Source organism: Theropithecus gelada, chromosome 18 (genome assembly GCF_003255815.1).
Source record: "Theropithecus gelada isolate Dixy chromosome 18, Tgel_1.0, whole genome shotgun sequence".
Classification (NCBI taxonomy): Eukaryota; Metazoa; Chordata; class Mammalia; order Primates; family Cercopithecidae; genus Theropithecus; species Theropithecus gelada.
In genome coordinates this window covers 51,292,766-51,315,425 of record NC_037686.1, presented here as the reverse complement: position 1 = coordinate 51,315,425, position 22,660 = coordinate 51,292,766, and the positions used below count along the sequence as shown (strand labels likewise).

The following is a 22,660-nucleotide window of genomic DNA, read 5'->3' as shown; positions in this document are numbered from 1 at the left end:
AGAACATAACATAAAACAATTGGGTAGGGAAGTGATATCTTGTACCTCATGGGTGGTTCTCTTTTCTTTTTTGGATTATGTCTCTACCCTTGAAAACATGAAGGTTCCAATGGTGTTTCTTGAGGGCAGACAGAAAACACTTCTCCCCGTTTTTTTGTTTGTTTGTTTGTTTGTTTTTGAGACAGAGTCTCTCTTGCTCTGTTGCCCAGGCTGGAGTGCAGTGGCACAATCTCAGCTGACTGCAACCTCCGTCTCCCAGGTTCAAGTGATTCTCGTGCCTCAGCCTCCTGAGTGGCTGGGATTCCAGATGCATACCACCATGCCCAGCTCATTTTTGTAGTTTTAGTGGAGATGGGGTTTCGCTATGCTTGCCAGCTCTTATCCTATTTTTCTAAGTCCAGATAGGAGAGGGGTGAGCCTCAGCAACGGCTGCCTTTTGCTAGCAGAAGTCGTCATAAAACCTCCATTTCAGCCTGGAGCTGCAATGTAGAACTGTGCTTGGCCTCTCCAAGCCCAGGCTTCTGTCTCTGTGATGGTCCATCGTCATTCAGACCGACAGAATGGTGCAAGCTGACCTTGAGTCTTCAGAGCAGAGCCTTCGTGTGTTTGGACACAACCTGAACTTGGCTGTGGTCCCCTCGCCCAGATACTTCTGAAATGTTTAGGAGGTGGCTCTCAATATGTGACCCACAGTAGGTTCCAAAAACAAGGGGAGGACTTTCAGGTAAGATTTCCAGCAAGTGGCAGGAGAAAAGAGAACCACCCACAAGATACCAGATACCACTTCCCTATGCAAGTCTCATTTCTGGCTGATTGTTCAGATCTATACTGCACAGGGGAAAAAAACAGTCAGCCATTAGGAAACTGGGGGAAATCAATCAGCCCTCACCAGCCTGAATGAAAAACTGGAATCCAAGAGATCAGAATGAGTTCCCAGGCCCACCTCATGAATATTTTATGTGTTTTCTTCAAAACAGCCACATACCCACGAAAAGGAGGAATTGACTGCTTCCTATAAAGGAGTGTGATGAAACAGTGTTAAAGGGGGACACAGGACTGATAAGAACAGGCAGAAATAAATTATGATCAGAAACCCCTTGATGGTTTTTCAGGGAAGCCCATTTTTTGGTGTCTTTTTATAGGCAAATGCCCATAAGAGGCTCAGCCATGCAGCTGCTGGAGGACTTATCCTTGCATTCAGGTCTATCTGTTCCAAGCCCCAGGGTCACTACTCAGGCATTTACCTGAAGGAGAAGGCAAGGAGGAAAAATCCACAGTTGCCAAAAAAAAAAGCACATTCATGGCATGAGCACAGCGGCAGCCTAGCTGGGAGACACAGAGAGGGAGGGAGGGAGGAGGACTCAGCATTTTCAGGTCCTGCTCACGGTGCAGGTGCAGTTCTAATGGACTTTTTCTTCCCTCTGTACTTCTTTTGTCTTTCCTCTTTCTATGGAGTTCCTTTTTCTTTCTTTTTTTTTTTTTTTTTGAGACAGTGTCTCACTCTGTCTCCCAGGCTGGAGTGCAGTGGCACAGTCATGATTACAGCTCCCTTCAGCCTCGACCACACAGGCTCAGGTCATCCCCCTGTCTTAGCCTCCTGGGTAGCTGAGACTACAGGTGCACACCACCACACCCAAATAACTTTTGTATTTTTTGTAGAAATGAGGTTTTGCCATGTTGCCCAGACTGGTCTTAAACACCTAGACTCGAGTGATCCACCCATCTGCCTCGGCCTCCCAAAGTGCTGGGATTATAGGAATGAGCCACCGTGCCTGGCCAGAACATGGGGTTCTCATTTTAGTGGTCTCTGCAGTTGCTTGCCAAAAATCATGCAATAAATAAGACAAAAATACAAGAATGTTCCTAAGACAGTTTAAGAATGGTATATTGTTTCCAAATACCAGGCTCTCCTTCCTGCATATATAGCACATTTGCACATATTTTCAGTGACATGAAGGCTAATGAGAAAGCTCTTTGGAACACAATGGAAACCTTCCTGCTCTATAACACGAGGGAAAAATCCTAAGGGGTAGATGAAATTCCTGGAGGTTTTACCGGATTAGCCCATTAACATCATCTCCCATTACTGAACACCAGGAAAGGATGAATCTCTTCTAAGGGAGAAAGTGTAGGTCAATTTCTTTGACGATATCAGTAACATATGCATAGCATCAGTCTGAGAGCCTACATTCCAAACTCTTCATCCTCAGGAAGAAAGCGGTAATTGCAAATCTACTTTGTTCTCCTCTCTTTTGTACCATAACTAACACACTAACTTTCAGCACTATTAAAGTATAATTTTCAAAAAGGTAAAGTGATTCCCATGCAGAAAAGAAATACACATTTTAAAGACTTTATTCAACTTATTAATTAGAAAAGAAACTGGAAACTATTAAGGTCTGAGGAGCTAGGTATGTATAGGCAATTTAATAAAGGAATGTTGGGGTAAAACTGCTGGGTTAGGTGTAGCATTGGTTAATAACCTACACAGCAATAAACGCTAACTTACAGGGTTATGTTTTCTCCTAGATGGAAATTATTTGCATTTCTATTGGATAAAAACCTACAAATTAACATATAACTTCACTTTAAATCAGTAGTTATCACTGAGTGAAACAAAGTATATGACCGAAGACCACGCTTGGATGGGCCTTTGCCTTCATATGACATTGAAAAAAGATACTATTCATATATTTGCCTTATTTCCAAGTATTGGACAATTTTTCCTAATAGCACGTTGAGATTAGGGGTAGCATTTTTCATTTTGTATCCCACCCATCAGCACAGCACCATCTTAGGTACATAACATGCTCAATTGTGTCTACTGAATAATGTGTTTATTTGTATCAGCAAGAAGAAGCCTTTTCAATTCCTCACCTAACATAATCCATCATCCTCATCCCTGTTGCTTACTGTCCATCCTTGTTCATAGCTTTATGGGTTTTTTTTTTTTTCCCTAAAAATACCTAAACTAATAAGGATATTTTTCTTTCTTTATCGTCAGGTCAGCCCAAGCCAGAGGTAACTTGGTATAAGAATGGTCAAGCCATAGATGAGAGTGGCATTGTTTCCAGCTATGAATTCTTTAAGAATCAGTATATTCATGTGTTACATCTCTCTTGGTAAGTGGCTATACCCCTATGGACTGTTTATTAATATCCCTATATTCTGTCATGTGCTGGTTACTATGAGGTAAGGCCAAAAGATGGCTCATATTTGCTTCTAGAGTCCTAATTTTAGATGCTATTAGCAGGCATCAGCCAAAGCACCCAGCAATGATGATTTCCTGAACTCTGTTCAGTAACTAATTACACTCCCCTAATTTGCTGCTGTCAATGGAGTTAAGCTTTATCTAGAATTTTATCCAAGGTGATCCAGCCACTGCCATCCATTAAATAAGCTTTTCATTTCATCTTGATCTCTCTGGAAAGTAAAGAAAGTGTGATAGGATCTCAGTATTGTTGTCCAACCTTCCATGGGTAGGAAGGAAGGAGAAGTGGCTGACAGTGATCCCACAGCACCTTGGTGGTGGAGTTCAGGCTGGAAGCCATACCCCCTGGCTTTGTTTTAGGAAGTAGTATGGTCCAGTACAGTGATTTCAAATTCTTTTTTGTTCCTCCAAGAGCTCTTGTTTGGATAAAACCAGGAAACTCAATAGGTAAGGGAGAGAAAATGAGAACTGCTCAGGGTGAGGCTAGGTAGGGAGTCTGTGCTTTTGATCCTCAATGCTACTAAATTGGTCACAGTGCCCTTATGGGGGCTGTGAGGAGCCTGAGAGTTCTTGAAAGCATGGTATGAAAATGAGTGGTAGGCGTGGAAGTATAATGATAGCCTTGAGTTTGAGATTTAAAAAAAGACTTGTTGAGTTCCAGCTCTGCCATTTTCTTGCTGTATAACCTTGGCCAGTTGCTTAACCTCTCTGAAACTCAATTTCATCATCTGTAAAGCAAAAGGATGACAGAGAGAGTTAAAGAATGTAATGCTTGTAGAAGTTTCATTATAGAGGAGTTGTTCACAAGCATGAAGGCTTTCTTATCTCCCATCTATTACTTTGTTTAAAGTAACAGGCTGAGCGTGGTGGTGGCTCATGCCTGCAATCTCAGCACTTTGGGAGGGTGAGGCAGGAGGATTGCTCGAGGCCAGGAGTTTGAGACAAGCCTGAGCAACAGAGTGAGACTTCATCTCTACAAAAAAATGGAAAAATTGGCTGGGCATGGTGGCTTATGCCTGTAGTCCCAGTTACTCGAGAGGCCAGAGTGGAGGAATTGCTGGAGCCCGGGAGTTTGTGGCTGCAGTCAGCTATGATTGCACCACTGCACTCCAGCTTGGGTGACAGAGTGAAATCCTGTCACAAAAATAAGTAAATATGTAAATAAACAATAAACATCAGACATTATTTTACCATGGTTGAAATGCTTACCTGACTTACAGCATATCTAGCCTAACATTTAAGATACCCATTACTCATCTATTCTTTAATTCTTTAGATAATATTCTTCAGGCACCTACATATGCCAGGCATTTTGCTTAATGCTAGAGATGGAAGTAAATAAATAACACAAACATTGTCCACACGCTTACAAAACATCAACTCTGGTATGGACGTTCAGTGGTGAACAAAGAAAGCCATTCTTCCCCTTACCACTCCAGTGTACCTGGGAGGCAGCCAGACTGGCGTTTGCTGGCCCTTGACCATGGCCTGGACTTTCCTACTTCTTCATTCCAACCTTATCAAAGTCTCCCCTTCCTCATCTTTATCCCATTCAGCTTAGAAACCACCCGTGAGGTTCACAGGTGAGATTCCAGTTACCCATGGGTCTGTCCAGCCTCAAACATTCTCATCTCCTTTGATCTTGATGAACAGGCCTCTCTTTCGGTGGTTATTCATTGCTCAGGATTGATGACAAGTTCAGTAGACTGTGGGCCTCACAGGGCGCAGGAGCCCTCTCTGATTCACACAAACATCCCCTAGAACCTGGCACAGTGCCTGCAACGTAAATATTTGTTGAAAGATTGATGGAGACATCCATCTATCTATCTACCTATCTATCTATCTATCTCCCTTTTTCTATCTATTGTTTTTGTGGTTGGTTTATCTAGATCAATGTTAGCAAACATTTTTCTAAAAGGGGCCAGATAGTATTTTAGCCTTTGCAGGCCAGATGCAAAAATAGGCCACAACTATTTACGTCTGTCATAGATAATATGCTTTTTTTAAAAAAAGAGCATAGTTGTGTACCAATAAAACTTTATTTACAAAAACAGGTGAGGGAACAGATTTGGCCTGTGGGCTATAGTTTTCCTACCCTGGTAATATCCTTGAGGATCTACACGCTGAACCTCTTTGTATGTTTCCCACCCTTGCTTATTTGCCTCTGAGCATGCAACGCATATTTCCTGATTTTACTCTCACAGTAAACCAAAATATTATACCCACATTTTAGCCAGAAGAGAAGCTTGACATGTGTTCTTTTAAGAACTGAGATTTGCTATTACTGTTTTATGTTCCATATACAGGATGAGGGTATAAAGGGATGGAGGAATAAGAAGCCCATGAGGAAGCCCCAGAGGCAGGTGGGCAAGTCAAAGCAGGAGGTATACAAAGCAGGAGGAGAAACTTGGGAAGGGAACTTGCCCTGTGGAAGGTTCAGGCAGTCACCATTCCCTGCTCTGAGATCCGGCACCATAAAAATTGAGGATTTGACACAACAGAATCCACTCTTTCCAAGCTCCTGGGCTGCCATTTTGAAAAATAACCCATCTACTAGGAAAAGTATTCAGTCGTAATGCAAGAAATGTTGGTAGAGCCCTATAATAGATGTGGTCACGTTTTGCTGCTTACTAGTAAGTATTCTGGGCACTGATGATCACGGAAAGTTCTGACTTTTTATACCAGTAGTTCTGAATTCTAGCTGCCCGTTAGTATCACCTGGGGAGCCTTTAAAATCCACTGATGCTTGGGCTTCGCTCTTGACCAATTAAATCAGAATCCCAGGTGATTCCAGTGTTTTGCCAAAAATGAGACACGCTGTATGTCCTAAACATTCATCTGCAAAGTAATTTGACTTATACCAGTATGTTAAATGCTGGTGAGGAAAATGAATGGTATTTTGTGCAAATGTCTTTCAAAGATTAAAAGTTAGTTGTTAGTTATAATATTAGTCTCAAAATTTCCTGGTATACGCCGTCAACCACTGGATTAGCTCATAGCCCAAAGAAAAGTACTTTTCTTCACCTACATTTGGTCTTTGGGTCATTAAATCCGAGCTTTTAGATATTTGAAAGCTCCTGTTTCTGTGTTTCCCAGGGGCTTTTTTTGGTTTAACAAATCTCATCTGCAGTTCTGCTTGGAGGCTAAGAGCCCTGCGGTTGTATTTATGAACCTTTTGCTTTTCTCTCTTTCCTCTATCTTCCCTGCATTCTCCTCCTCATGCCGTCCTCACCTCATGAACCTGGGCACTTCAGGCGAATGAGACGGCGGGGAAGAGATTTATCATTGCTGTTGTAACCTTTACATTACCACGGGTCAAGTGTGCTTGGCAGGGAAGAGAAATGGAAAGCCAAGAAGGCATCTCCAGGGAGAGAAACATCAATAATCACATTATGGTATGCACTGTAGCTTGAAATAGAGTTTGTTTGTTTGTTTTTTTTTTTTTCCTAAAAGATGTAGGAGTTGAGGGGTGGGGAGGAAAATGCAAATAGATGTTTTCTACCTCATAATGAAAGCAAATTGCAACGATGTGTATACAAATGGGCAATTGTGGTCTCTTATGAACACAATGTAAAGAAAGGCAGCAAAGCAACAGATAAAAATCTGTCCAGGAACCCGCACTTAGATATACCCTCTCCTCAGCAGGGAGGCCTCCTTTGATGCTTGCAATCACACGGCTGTGCTGAGAGCCAGCAGGAGGGAGGTGGAAGGAAGGGGAAGGGGGCGGAGGACACCCGGGAGCAGCAAAGCTCTGCCCCTGCCTGGGAGACAAAGCAGCCCCTCTGCTCTGTCATCAACTCTGCCCTAGCATCAACTCTGCCCTAGCATCGGCTGGGCTGGGGACAGGTCTGTAGAGCACCGGGCAGGGACAATGACCAGGAGAATGGCACAGTCACCACAAGCCAATCAGCTCATGGAGTGTATACACGGTTGAATAGTGTCCCCCAAATCCATGTCTGCCTGGAGCCTCAGAATGCGACCTTATTTAGAAACAGGATTTCTGCAGGTATAATTAGTGAAGGAGTTCATATTGGATTAGGTTGTTGGATTGTTACGGAAAAGGGGTTCCAGTCCAGACCCCAAGAGAGGGTTCTTGAATCTTACACAGGAAAGAATTTGGGGCAAGTTCATAGAGTAAGTGAGAGCAAGTTTATCAAGAAAGTAAAAGAATGGCAGAGCAGCGGTGTGGCCTACTCGCCTGAGTATACTTATTATTGATTATATGCTACACAAGGAATGGATAATTTATGAGTTTTCTGGGAAAAGGGCAGAGATTTCCTGGTCTCTCCTATTTTTAGATTATATAGGGTAACTTCCAAATGTTGCCATGGCATTGGTAAACTGTCGTGGTGCTGGTGAGAGTGTCTTTTGGCACCTAACACATTATAATTAGCATATGAGCCATGAGGACAATCAGAGGTCACTTTCATTGCCATCTTGGTTTTCATGGGCTTTGGCTACTTCTTCACTGCATCCTGTTTTATCAGCAGGGTCTTTGTGACCTGTATTTTGTGCCTCCTGTCTCATCCTGTGACTAAGAATGCCTAACCTCCTGGGAATGCAGTCCAGTAGGTCTCAGCCTTAGTTTACCCAGCCCCTATTCAAGCTGGAGTCACTTTGGTTCAAACACCTCTGACAGGGTGGGTCCTAATTCAATGACTGGTATCCTTTTAAAAAGGGAAGACAGAGCTACAGAGACACACAGAGAAAAAATGGTGGTGGGAAGACAGAGACAGAGATCGGGGTGATGCAATGGCAAGCAGAGACATGGCAAAAATTGCCAGCAGCCACCAAAAACTAGGAAGGGGCAAGAGAAGAGTCTTCCCTGGAACCTTCAAGGGACCATGGCTTGATGACAACTTGATTTTAGACTTTTTGGACACGAGAACTGTGAAAGAATAAATTTCTGTTGCTTTTTGCCACCCAGTTTGTGGTAGTTAGTTATACAGCCCTAGGAAGCTAAAACCTGGGTTTACCGAGCAGTCCCGTAAAAGGGGGCAGGGCTTTTTGCCTACTGGACATAAGCACTGGCCAGATTTATCTGAGAATGCAGTGTTGGTTCCAGACACACCAGCTGAGTTCATCCAGACCACCCAGTGGGAGATGTCTAGGGACCAAGGGGCAAAAACATTTTTTTCAACTCTGCCCCAAATTCACAATTGATTATTCAAGGATTTGAAGGGAACATCAATAAGGTTTGGGTCACTTGTGTTTTTCCCCCAGGGGACATTTGCTAATGTCTGGAAACATTTGGATTATCTTGACAGGAGGGGGTGGGGTGCTACTGTATCTGGCAGGAGGAGGCCAAAGCTGCTGCTGAACATTGGACAGTAAGCAGGGCAGCCCCCACAGTCAGAACTCTCCAATCTAAGATGTCTGGAGCACCAAGGCTGAGCAACTTTAGCAAACTACCACAAAACTGGTGGGCTGTTAAAGAGCAGCAGTTTCTTAGTTCTCATGGGTCTGTGGGCTGGGGGCTGGCTCTCTGCTGGTTTTCCCTGGCTTTCTCATGCTCGTTCATGCCACTCAAGTCCATTTAAGGATTGGTTGGGGCCGGGCGCGGTGGCTCAAGCCTGTAATCCCAGCACTTTGGGAGGCCGAGACGGGCAGATCACGAGGTCAGGAGATCGAGACCATCCTGGCGAACACGGTGAAACCCCGTCTCTACTAAAAGGTACAAAAAAACTAGCTGGGCGAGGTGGCGGGCACCTGTAGTCCCAGCTACGCGGGAGGCTGAGGCAGGAGAATGGCGTAAACCCGGGAGGCGGAGCTTGCAGTGAGCTGAGATCCAGCCACTGCACTCCAGCCTGGGCAACAGAGTGAGACTCCGTCTCAAAAAAAAAAAAAAAAAAAAAAAAAGGATTGGTTGGGCTGGAAGGTCCGGTGTGGTTTCCTGACAGGACTGGCAGTGGATACTGCTATTGGCTGGGCCGCCTTGCTCTCCTCCACATGGGCTCTCATCCCCCAGGAGGCCGGCACTGGTTTCCTTACAGGACAGTCTCAGGGCAGCATTCCAAGGTCATGGAGCTGCAGGGCCTCCTGCAGAAATGAATTCCACCCAACATCATTTCTCTCACATTCTCTTGGCCAAAGCAAGTGACAGGCCAACCCACATTTAACAGGAAGAAAAATAGACTCTACTTTTGAAGAGTAGAGTAGCAAAGTCACATTGCAACAAGGTGTGCATACTCACATGAGTGGAATTAGTAGCCAGATTTTGTAATCTGCATCTTCTATCTGTGGAACATTTAATTGATTTTTAAAATCATCTATTTGCGTGTATCTTTATCCTTCTCAAAAAAACCAGCTATGACTGCCCTTTGCCTATAATTTTTTTTACCCTTTTTTTTTGAGATGGAGTCTCACACTGTTGCCTAGGCTGGAGTGCAGTGGCAAGATCTGGGCTCACTGCAACCCCCGCCTCCCAGGTTCAAGCAATTTTCTTGCCTCAGCCATCCAAGTAGCTGGGATTACAGGCACATGCCACCACGCCCGGCTAATTTTTGTATTTTTAGTAGAGATGAGGTTTCACCATGTTGGCCAGGCTGGTCTTGAACTCCTGACCTCAGGTGATCTGCCCACCTCAGCCTCCCAAAGTGCTGGGATTACAGGCATGAGCCACCACGCTTGGCCTATTCTTAACCATTCATTTATCCAACAAATATTAAGGGCACTTAAAATGCTCTAGAATTCAGTGCCAAGTAAGAGGAAGCAAAGTTCTCTATGATCTCACTCACAGTCCAGTGGAGGAAACAGACACTGAAATTTCAGAAATGGATATTGAACCAGAGAATGGTCACCCAGACACAAGGTTTTAAGCTGCTTTTGTTACACATGTTTCATACTTGCAGCCCCGTTTGGATGGTTTTTCATTTTCTTTTCCACTAGAACTCTAACATGCTATTAACTTGCTGCACCTCACAGAGTAGAATGATTTTAGAAGGCGGACTCTGTGACTTCAGTCATGTGTCAGCATTCTCATTTATTTCAGACCCCAGGAGCCATGGGGTACGGTGTTACCTTCCTCAGGATACTCTGCTTTGAGAGCTCTTTGTAAGTGCTTATCATCTCTGCCCTGGGGAGGGCCATCAGTCTCTTTCTATACATGATCACCCAAGGAAACCTAAACCATTTGCCAGACATCTGAAAAACATGAGTTATTGTTCGTGAATGAGACTAGGCAAGTGAGTATAGGTGAATCACTTAAAGATACCCCCTCTGGCCGGGCGCGGTGGCTCAAGCCTGTAATCCCAGCACTTTGGGAGGCCGAGGCGGGTGGATCACGAGGTCAGGAGATCGAGACCATCCTGGCTAACATGGTGAAACCCCGTCTCTACTAAAAATACAAAAAACTAGCCGGGCGTGGTGGCGGGCGCCTGTAGTCCCAGCTACTCGGAGGCTGAGGCGGGAGAATGGCGTGAACCCGGGAGGTGGAGCTTGCAGTGAGCCGAGATCGCGCCACCGCACTCCAGCCTGGGCGACAGAGCGAGACTCCGTCTCAAAAAACACCTGACAACAAAAAAAAAAAAAAAAAAAGATACCCCCTCTGGGGCCAGACATGGTGACTCATGCCTGTAATCCCAGCACTTTGGGAGGTTGAGACGGGCAGACCTCTTGAGGTCAGGAGTTGAAGACCAGCCTGGGCAACATGGTGAAACCCTGTCTCTACTAAAAATACAAAAATTAGCTGAGCATGGTGGCGTGAGGCTGTAATCACAGCTACTTGGGAGGCTGAGGCATGAGAATCAGAATCACTTGAACCCAGGAGGTGGAGCTTGCAGTGAGCAGAGATCATGCCACTGCACTCCAGCCTGGGCAACTGCGAGACTCCATCTCAAAAAAAAAAAAAAAAAAAAAAAAAGATATCCCTATTGCTGGAAGAAACACCTCAGAACACACAACCTGCTGATAGAATTGTCACCATCAACTTCACTTACAAAGAACAGACAATTCTTTCCACTATTGACAGCCAGGGTTCAAAGAGCTGGGTTTAAATCCCAGATCTGTAAGCTGTATCATCCTGGGCAAATTATTTAACTTTTCTATGTCTCAGTTTTCTCATCTGTAAAATGGGGATAATAATAACACCTGCCTAATAGGATTGTTGTGGGGGATTAAACCAACACATGCAAGGAATTTCGAATACTCAATAAATAATAGCTATTTCAGGTGCTTTAAACATGCTCCCCACCCCAAACTATAATTTTGGAACTGATTAAAATAGGAGAGTTTGGAGGTAAGAAAAGCAGCATTTTTCCCCTCTGCTATTTCTCTTTTGGAGGCTAAAAAAAAAGTAGTTAACGTGATTGTTCAAGGAATCATCAGGTAGAAATAAAGATGACTGAATCTTGCTATGTCTTGGCTAAGATGGAAAATGCATTTCATCCAAGGTTGGAAAGTGTTTTGTGAACTTCATGTTCCTGTGAGCTTAAGTAGGTCTAACAAGTCTTAAGGATGACTGGTAGAACTTTCTGACACCTGGAAGGCATCTGTGTTCCCGACACCCGGCTGAGGCGGCTTCCCGTGGCGTTCTCCCTGAATGAATTCAGCGGGCACGCATCAGGGCCATGACTCAGACCACGCCTGGGGCCCTGCTTGAATGAGTTCCGAGGGTCTGATGAGGAACTCCCAGTTAGTCCCCGGGTGACAGGTCCCTTCTGAGAATCCACTGCTTGTCATCACATTCTGGTGGTGACTTTAGTAGGTAAGTGTCTCAGAAGAGTGAATGGTTATAGGCCATGTTCTGGGACACTCACTCACCTTTTCCTGGGGGTGGGACATGGGTGGCTGCTCCCACCATGGTGTGGACTCCTCAGGGCAAATCATGACTAAGGTGGCAGGTGATAGGTTGATCCAAGAGCCCCTCCCAAGACTTTGGGACAGTCAGGGAAAGGTGCACCAATCACTAGAAGTTGGACACATTCTGAAAGTCTGTGAAACTGTCACTCCATTGACACCTTCTGAGAACTGAGCAGGCCAGGCATGTTAGGGAAGTTCTTGGAGTCAGCCCTACCTTGTAATCACAGAATTAGAGGCAGACACGTCTGGAAAGAGTGAAAAGATGGGGTGCCTCACTCATGTAGAAATCATGATGTGTTAGTGCTAGGGAACAGCTGACCAACTCCAAGGTAATGCTCATAAAGAAATTACCTGACAAGGGGAGATGGCTAGTTATGGGCAAAGCTGAAATTAATCAGGCCCTGTGAGTCCTGGGAAGGGCTTTGCCCCACTCTGTAGGGAGAGGGCAGGACTGAGAAAGGGGTTCAGTTTGGCAGCGTAAGTCTCAGCCCAGCCTATTTCTCCTCCTCATGCACTCAGCTGAGGGCCTCTCATGATAGACCCAAGGTCTCCCTGCCTCTGCCTGGTCCTGCCTGGGAGCCTCTCCTGCCCCTGCCGCCTAAGTTCTCCATGAACCAGTGTTTGACTTGGACCTCACGCCCCTCCCTGTCTGCCTCCAGGCTCCATCACCTGGAATTCCTGCTTTGTCTTCTCCCAAGCACATGCTCCCATTCATTTTTTTCTGAATCCCACAATGCTGGGCCAGTCTCAGTACATTCCAGGAGACACCAGGCTACACCTCAGCAGAGTCCCCCTCACATGGGAGGGGAGCTGCCGCTCTGGATCCTCCAGGATTCCCTTCAGGCCACGCCCCACACCTAGGCCCCAGGTGAACCTGAGAATGGGTGAGAATGGGCGTGGCCCGTGAGAGGGGTTAAGCCCCGGGATGGTCCCTCAGACCCTGCCTGTCGTAGTCAGCTTGAGCTACCCTACCAAAATACCATAGTGTGGGTGGCCTAAACAACAGAAATTTTCTTTCTCACCGTCCTGGAGGCTGGAAGTCCAAGATCGAGGTGCCAGCATGGTTAGGTTCTGGTAAGGGCCCTCTTCCTGGTTTGCAGAATCTGCCTTCTCACTATGTTCTCACATGGGAGAGAGAGAAAGAGAGTGCAAGCTCTCTGGTGTCTCTTCTTCTAAGGGCACTAATCCTGTCATGAGGGCCCCACCCTTGTGACCTCATCTAAACCATATCACCTCCCAAAGGCCCTGTCTCCAAATACCATCACATTAGGGGTTAGGGCTTCAACATGTGAATTGGTGGTGGTAGGGGACATAATTCAGTAGCTAGCACAGCTCCAAATATGGAAGGGCTCTGGCTATATACGGGGCCAGACTAAGACGAGGCCAATGGGGGTGGACAGGGACCCACTGGTTCAGAATCAGAGATTTGCAGCACTGTGTGAGAGCATAAGTAGACATTCTAAGTATCATAAGTAGATACTCAGCTCTCAAGCCAGACTACCCAGGTCCAATTCTTGGCCTCACCTCTTACTTGAACAGGTTGCTTAACCTCCGTTTGCCACCATTTCCGTATCTGTAAAATGGGAATGATCACAGTATCTACCTTGCAGGGTTGGGTGAAGATTAAATGAGATAATACATACAAGGAAACTTTTTGAACAGTGCTGGTACTTAACAAGTGCTAAGTAAATGTTCATTCTTTCTGCCCTGAGATCTCCTGTGTATTGTAAGACACAGCCATTCTTTTGGTTTTGAGTTGGAGTCTCACTTTGTCACCCAGGCTGGAGTGCAGTGGCACGATCTCAGCTCACTGCAACCTCTGCCTCCCAGGTTCAAGCCATTCTCTTGCCTCAGCCTCCTGAGTAGTTGGGTTTACAGGTGCCCACCACCACACCTGGCTAATTTTTTTTTGTATTTTAGTAGAGATGGGGTTTCACCATGCTGCCCAGGCTGGTCTCAAACTCCTAACCTCAAGTGATCCACCCACCTTGGCCTCTCATAGTGCTGGGATTACAGGCATGAGCCACTGCACCCGGCCAATTTTTTTTTTTTTTTAATTAGCTTGGGGTGGTGGCACGTACCTGAGGTCCCAGTTTCTTGGGAGGCTGAGCTGGGAGAACTGGTTGGGCCTGGGGGATTGAGGCTGCAGTGAGCCATGATCACAGCACTGCACTCCAGTCTGGGTGACAAAATGAGACCCTGTCTCAAAAACAAACAAACAAACAAAAGATTTGTGGGAGGAATTAGCACAGGGCATCCAGGGGTTCTGTTCTTCACTGAGTCTTGCCTCAAGGGAAGCAGGCAGAGGAGCCATTCCACGTACAGCATCGAACTAGAGGAAGTGATTTGAATGAACTGTGGCTTCTTGGTGGTCAGAGGCTCTGCTGCTGAATCCTTAGGGGACTAGGTGAGCAGAATAATCTAACAGGCCTCCCGCAGTTGCTGTAGGAGAAGGCCCCATTGTCAGCAGCTCTGGTCACCATTTGAACTGCAGGGTGTCAGACAGTGGCTGCTCCCTTTCCGTCCTTGTCACTTCCCATTCCCTGCGGCAGCCGGATTGAGATTCTTCTCCTGTTGGAGCTGCTCCTTGACAGCCCTAATGAGGCTGCTCCCTCGGCCCAGAGCAGGGTGCCCTGCTTGCCCGTCTGCCTGCCAGTGGCTGCCGCTGCTCACCAGTGGGCATCAGGAGGTGGCAGCCAGGCAGAGGCGTCCTGAGATGGTCAGATCAAGGAGACAGAGAGGGACACAGGACACAGCCAGCACTGAGGCCCTGACAACAGAACGGCAGACGAAGGGAAACCATTGACTTGTGACGGGTTTCTTCCCTGACCACAGGTCTGTGAGCCTGCTTTTGGGAGAGAAATTCTCGGACCTGGTTTTGCTCATTCCCCCTTTCTGGGTCCAGCAATTCGTTTTTTAAGAAGGAAAACCAACTCTTAACATCCACAGAGTGCATGCGGGGGCAGCTTGCCAGTCATTGACTAGGAAACTCACCTCAGATTGAGCAGCTAGTGGAGTGACAGCTGATGTTTTCCTGAGAATTTAATAAACGGACCTTTACCCTTGATGGAAACATTGGAGTCACCAAGCTGGAAACGACTTCAAGATGTTGCCACTCAGAGCCTGGTCTTGGACCACCAGCGTCAGCATCCCCTGGGAGCTTGTTAGAATGGCAAAATCCCAGCTCCCTCTCCAGACCCAGCCAATCAGAGCCTGCATTTTAATGATTCATGTGCATTTTTAATGCAAGAGAAACCCCGCTGTAAGGCTCAGGCTTAGCCCACTCCTGGCTATACATTACCTCTGGGGAACTTTAAAAAATTATTTATGCTTCTATCTCACCCCTAAAAAATTCTGTTTTAATTGGTCAAATCCAACTGGTCTAGTCCACTGCTTACACCCTATAGGTCACCCAAGGCCCAGAGAGATCACAGGACCCATCCAAAGTAACACAACAGGTTAGGAATTAAAGCTAGGGTTAGAACCCCCAAATTCTGTTTCCCAGGCCCCCTGAGTCCATTACGTTAATCACTGCATCTCATCCTACCAGTGCCATCCTCCCGAACAAAATCTATTAAGATGCATCCTGGAATATAATTCAAAAAGGAGGGATCATAAGGACTTCATTCAAAAATAAGGATTCATGGAGGGCCTACTATATGCCGGGGATTGTTCTCACCCTGAGGATACAGCAGTGAATACTGGATGCCCTGATCTCATGGGAAAGGGGTAGCAAGAGGAACCAGACATTTAACACACCAGGAACTATGTCATGGGTCAGGTGAAAAAGGATAAAGCAGCACGAGGGAGGGAAGGTCTCTCTGGTGAGGGGCTCTGAGCGCAGAGGTGAAAGGGCAGAGCAGGAGGTGATGTGGCTGTTACCCGGGGAAAGCAGGTTCTCTTCACCTTCTATGACTCTCACGTCAGCTCATTGCTTGTAGGCCATGGCACATGGTCACGACTTTGGATGTGATTTGGAGTGAGATGGAGACACACAAGAAGGTTTCTGAACAGAGATGTGATGACATTTTCTGGCTTAGTGTAAAAGGATGACTCTCGTCTCAGTGCTGTGAATGTATCCTCTGGAGAAGACTCAGGGCACAGATGGGCACCTGCAAGCAAGCATCGCGGTAATTCAGATGAGACAGTGGTGCCTCCACCCAGGATGGTCCTGCAGAAGGTGGGAGCAAGCGGCCAGGTTCTGAGTGTGTCTGACAGGAGCTGCTGTTGAACTGGACGCTGGATGTGAAAGGGGAGTGAAAGATGGACTCCAGGATTTTTGGCCTGAGCAACTGGTAGAATGGAGTTGCAGTTTTGTGGAGACAAGAAGCGGGTTTGGATAGGGACATCCACAGTTTGGCTTGGGGCGTGCTGGGTGTTTGATGAATTAGCAGAGCTCTGGGACCCTGTGGCCAGGGACGTTGGTGCTGCTGAGAGCTGGGGCTACCCACCATGGCTTGTCTAATGGAGCATTCATCTTAGTCCTGCTCGAAGATGACGGGCCTTATAGATTTAGAGAATAGATTTACAGTTCAAACTTACAATTGTTTTGCTATATTGTCACAATGCTCCTTAAGATTTCTGGGACATTATGCTCACTCGGTGGCCTATTAGGTGCTTTGGGTGGTAATTGTTTCCGGATAACTTGCAGTTTTCTTTTGATAAGGAGGGTCAGTCATCTATTAACTAAGCGTGGTGGTAGTAATGCCACAGGATTTTTTTCCTTTCTGAAATCAGTTTGCCCATTTCTTGTTCAAAGAATCTCTGGTGGGTCTGCATTGCTCCAAGAAGCTCAGAAAGCTGTTGAAAGTGCAGAGCTTCTGCACCGAGTGGCAGCCAGGAAACCGCTCCCCACGCATCCCCAGGAAAAGATCCTGGCTCTACCACACATGTGCCTGTTCCCTGATGTGTTTGCTATTGTACAATAATCCATGTCCATTTATTTCGTTCAGTGCTTCTGAGCACTGGCTGCCCAAAGGAATAACCTAGAAGCCTTTAAAAAAAAAACTTGATGGTGAAGATTTCACCCCATTATGCTGCTTAATTGTGCCTTTTTTTTTTGGTGTGGGGAAGAGGTGGGGTCCTGGCACTGGTATTTTTTTCAGATTATTTTTATTTTTGAGATGGAGTTTTTGCTCTGTCGCGCAGGCTGAAGTACAACGGTGTGATCTCGGCTCACTGCAACCTCTGCCTCCCAGGTCCAAGCGATTCTCATGCCTCAGTCTCCCAAGTAGCTGGGATTACAGGCATGCACCACCACACCTGGCTAATTTTTGTATTTTTAGTAGAGATGGAATTTCACCATGTTGGCCAGGCTGGCCTCAAACTCTTGACCTCAGGTGATCCACCCGCCTTGGCCTCCCAAAGTGCTAGGATTACAGGTGTGAGCCACCACACCCGGCCTTTTTTGCCTTTTTATTTATTTATTTATTTATTTATTTATTTATTTTTGAGATGGAGTCTCTCCCTATCGCCCAGGCTGGAGTACAATGGAGCAATCTCAGCTCACTGCAACCTCCGCCTCCCAGGTTCAAGCAAGTCTCCTACCTCAGCCACCCAAGTAGCTGGGATTGCAGGTGCATGCCACGACACCCAGGTAATTTTTATATTTTTAGTAGAGACGGGGTTTCACTGTGTTGGCCATACTGGTCTTGAACTCCTGACCTCGTGATCCGCCTGCCTTGGCCTCCCAAAGTGCTGGGACTACAGGCGTGAGACTTTATTTTTTAGAGTAGTTTTGGGGTCACAGCAAAATTGAGCACAAGGCACAGAGAATTCCCACACACCTTCTGTCCAGCATAGTACATTTGTTACAATCCATGAACCCACACTGACACATCATCACCCCAAGTCCATAGTTTACGTGAGGGTTCACTCTTGGTGTCCGTTCCACAGGTTTGGACAAAGGTGTCATGACATGTATCTACCTTTGTAGAATCAATAGTTATCTCCCTGCCCTAAAAATCCTCTGGCACTGATATTTTTACAAAGCGCTCCAAGTCATTGGCACATTCAGCCAGGGCTGAGAACTGCTGATTTAGTCTCACTGTGTGCCAGGCTTTGCTTTCAGCACTTTATAGGAGTTAACTCCCTTAATCCTCATGTCACCAGGTTGATGTCGGTTCAGCCATTGTCCAGAGCTGTCAAGTGGCTTATTCAACGCTGCCCAGCAGATGGGCCGGCCTGTGAACCCAGGCACACTCGCTGCTAAGTCTGTCCCTTAACCACTATGCAGTACTTACTGACTTTGCCAACTGCCTCTGCAATCTGCTCCGAATTGCTCTTGGGTGAAGAACAGTACACTTTCCCCTGCAGTTCACACACTCACAGTGCTCCTGGATAGAATTCTGCACCCTCCACACGGGGGCTCTTTCCCACCCACTGCCCCGGTTCTTTATGGCCCTCTCCCCCAGCCCTACCTCCTGCGAATCTCACCTCAGCTCATTGCTTTATTGTCCCCTACACATGACCTGATCATTCCAGCTCTGGTGCATCTGCCAGGAGTGCCCTCCCCTCTTCCCACCCAGCCAAAATGTAATTCTTCCCTGCTGGGCTCAAGTTCTGTGCTCCTGGCTTCGTTTCCTAAGGCCCAGGCCACTGTGACCTCTCCCCTCCTAACCACCAGAAGCACTGGCTGCCTCAGCTGTGCCTTTTGGAATTCAATGACACTGGAGTTTGCAAATCGCGTACTGCTCCGTTTAATACCCAAAAGTCTCATCTCTGGGGAAGGAAGCAAGTCTTCTACGAATTTCTTGTTTCCCTTCTCAAGTCCCATGCAGTGTGCTAAGCATGTATAGTTGTAGGTCCAGCAGGACACATGGGGGAACAGGGTGTTCCTGCTCATTTGGGGGCCACAGGTCACATCAGATATGGAGAGCAAGAGCGTTTGCTCCTCACCCCCGGTCTGTGGTATAAAACGCAGTTAGGATCTTACAGAATTATTTTCCATCCCTTTCTACATGACTATTTTATTTGCTTCCCAGTGAACTGGAACCTGAGGTCTAAACCCCTTAGTATGGGATGGAAAACCTTCCATGGTCTGGGCTGAGCCACCTCCTGGCAGGTGACCCTATCTCTTGATTCACCTGGGCCAGCCTCGGTTTCTCCAGCATGGCCCCAGTCTCTGCCTGTTGCTTTGATCTATTAAGGGTCCTTTTCAGGCCGGGCACGGTGACTCATGTCTGTAATCCCAGCACTTTGGGAGGCTGAGGCGTGTGGATCACAAGGTCAGGAGATCGAGACCACCCTGGCTAACACAGTGAAACCCCGTCTCTACTAAAAATACAAAAAAATTAGCCGGGCATGGTGGTGCACACCTGTAGTCCCAGCTACTTGGGAAGCTGAGGCAGGAGAATGGTGTGAACCCGGGAGGCGGGGCTTGCAGTGAGCCGAGAACGCGCCACTGCACTCCAGCCTGGGCGACAGAGCCAGACTCCGTCTCAAAAAAAAAAAACAACCAAAAAAACAAAAACCCCTTTCACTCTCTGAAGTGTCCTGTTTAAACAGCGAACAATGCAGTTACCCTACCCTCCCGCCTACCACTCCCCCAAGTTCCAAATTAAAAATGGTTTATTGTTTCCTGGGAGGGCCTGAAGCTCTCTTTCCTACCTCCTTCCACATTTAGGCTATTCTGTCTGCCTGGAATTATCACCCCTCCACCAACCACAGACACGCATCATCTTTCCTGCCAAAATCCCGCCCTGTATTTCCTGGTCTGCTTCAGCTGCTGAGCTACCCAGGAAGCCTCCCTTCATTATCTTGCACGCCCCCAACACCTGAATCCTTATAACTGGCATGCTTGCTAATGGTGCCTGGCACACACTGTCCTGTATTATAGATGTTTATATAGACAGGTCATTTCCCTTACTGGATGGGAGGCTCCCGAGAAAAGAGCCTAGGAACTTCACCTCTTTATCATCCACATAGTGGCTAACACAATGCTTTATACATGGTAGACATGGTGGACATTTCCTATCATTTTTTTGGCCATATAACTTAAGACATGTCACATCTTCTCTGGGCCTCAGTTCCAATATCTGTAACATAGTTCCAATTCCTGTATCTGTTAGGGTCTAATCAGGAAGACAAAAACCATTTTGAAGCATTTAGTGCAGGGTTGCACAGATGACAGCCAACAGGGAACAGTGAGGTCACCCAGAGCCACTATCTCCTGGGCAGCAGAGACAAAGGGAGGAGGCAAGACTCCCAGTTCCAGGTCACAGGCCACAGGGCAGAAACTGGACCTCTGGTAGGCTGTCCCATGGGACCTGGAACTACGGAAGAGATGATTTCTTCTTTCTTCCCTTCCCACCCCCTGATGTACTGTCTCTCTTTGGTGAAACACAGCAAGAAGCCAGCAGTCATGGGAGCTGGGGTGTTGCAGCCTCGGGGGTCAGCCCTGGTGATAGAGAGCAGAACCGGGGAAGAAGGCAGGTGGGTGAGAACCGGCCTGGGAGAGACACAGCTCTGAAGTCCCTTTCGGCCCTTTAGGTGTGTGGTTCAACCAATCTGTTGAATAAATAACTGAATAAATTGGTAAATGTGTGAGGAATCTCCTCATTGTTTTGAAAGGTTACTTGTAGAAGGTCTACAAGGTCTACAAGTTACTTGTAGAAAATAGGATCAAGAAATTCAGAGAATTCTTCCATCTCCAGGACAAACATAACTTTGGAGCTTGGGAAAGACCAAAGTCTTTCCTATTCCTTCAGTTATTCATATGATTATTGATAGCAGTTGTCAGGTAATAAAATACAGACACTTGGCTTAAGAAAATATGATGACCTTCACCTGGTGCTGTGGCCAAGGAAAGGACACGGATGTCATTGTGTGATTATTTATTGAGTGGAGCCCTCTTCCCCCTCCCTGCTGCAATGGGAGGGAAGGCTCAAAACATTCACAGCCACAGGAGGGGGAGCTGCAGAGACCTCCTTCCCCCCTCCACCCCGCATTCCTGGCTGAAAGGGTGGAGACACTGCAGACCTCGTGTTTCCTGATCTTGTTTTCTTTCACTGGAAAGTGGAATGCATAATAAAATGGAATGTCTGTGGTGCAGAGTGGTGGTTGAATAGCATCTAAATTCCAGAGATAATTCCAAATCTTTTTTTTAAAATTGTTTTAGATGGAGCCTCGCTCTGTCGCCCAGGTTGGAGTGCAGTGGTGCAATTTCAGCTCACTGCAACCTCCACCCCCGCCAGGTTCAAGTGACTCTCCTGCCTCAGCCTCCCAAGTAGCTGGGATTACAGGCATGTGCCACCACACCTGGCTAATTTTTGTATTTTTTAGTAAAGACGGGGTTTCACCATGTTGCCTAGGCTGGTCTCCAACTCCTGACCTCAAGTGATCCACCTGCCTCAGCCTCCCAAAGTGCTGGGATTACAGGCATGAGCCAACGCACCTGGCTGAGAATTCCAAATCTTACCTCTAGCCAATACTTCAGCTGCTTCTTCTATGAACCCTGTCTTCAGGGCACCTGGTCAAGTAGCAGTTTGAGTTTCAGCAATTTTAATATTGTTGGGAGCAGGGAAATGACCTCAGGGCAGGCAATAAAGGATTATCCACTTTTCAGGCCACGAGATTACTGATTTTATTTTTATTTTTGCTGGTGGAATCACCCACCTTAATGGTCAATAGGTAGATGTATGAAATAATGCACATGACCCTTAGGGTAGGATGAGGATGAGAATGAGGATGAAGAAGATGATGATGATTGAAATGTAGAGACTAAAAAGTATATCATTTTGATGGCTATATTGTGCTGGTAGCTAGAAAAAAATTGTTTGCTTATGTCTTCCTTTTCTACTTGTTTCATTCTGTTCCCCACCCTCTTGTCTTCATATTCCTCTTTGATAGGGTTACTAGTCCTGTGGATTCTTGTCCTGCTTAGTTCTTACTCATATTTCTAATCCTTGTTCTCAAAGCACAAAATCATGCTAAGTTGGCTGAATCCTGAAGAACTTTTAGGATTAGCTCTTCCAGAATTGATGGAACCAGCCTCCTCCTGCCCAGAATTAAATTAGATAGGCCCATGTATTAAGCATTGAATCAGAAATCTCTGGAAGTGGAGCCCAGACACAGGTCTTCTTTCCCCTTCTTTCTTTATTTGCAACAAATAAGAAAAACCACAGAGGTTATGTCATCAGCCTAAGAGGATACACAAATGAACAAACCAAGCAAAGCAGTGACCCCTCCATGCTAATGCCCATCTTCCGCGGTGCAAAAGCTAGCTGTTCTGCTGTGACAGTGTATCCAGGCTTCTCTTGGTGAATAGCTTAAATCAATGATTCTCAAAGTGTGTTCCTTGGACTTCTGGAAGTCCCTAACACCCTTTTAGGGATCCTCAGGGTCACAAATGTTATCCTAAAAATACTCAAACATATCCAGCCATCCCATTACTAGATATAAACCCAAAAGACTATAAATTATTCTATTATAAAGATATATGCATGCATATATTCATTGTCACACCATTCACAATAGCAAAGACATAGAATCAACCCAAATGCCCATCAATGATAGACTGGATAAAGTAAATGTGGTACATATATACCATGGAATACTACGCAGCCATAAAAAGGAACAAGATCATGTCCTTTGCAGGGACATGGATGGAGCTGGAAGTCATTTTCCTCAGCAAACTAATGCAGGAACAGA

The 22,660-nt window shown here is 46.3% G+C and overlaps 1 protein-coding gene across 1 annotated transcript in view; it reads left to right on the top strand.

Moving 5' to 3' along the window:
* The window catches only part of ALPK2 (alpha kinase 2), a 133,771-nt gene that overhangs the window by 1,345 nt on the left and 109,766 nt on the right, over positions 1-22,660 (top strand). The window contains exon 2 of the mRNA XM_025365192.1: positions 3,005-3,122. Within this exon, the coding sequence (XP_025220977.1) occupies positions 3,005-3,122 (118 nt within the window). The remainder of the gene's footprint in view (positions 1-3,004; positions 3,123-22,660) is intronic.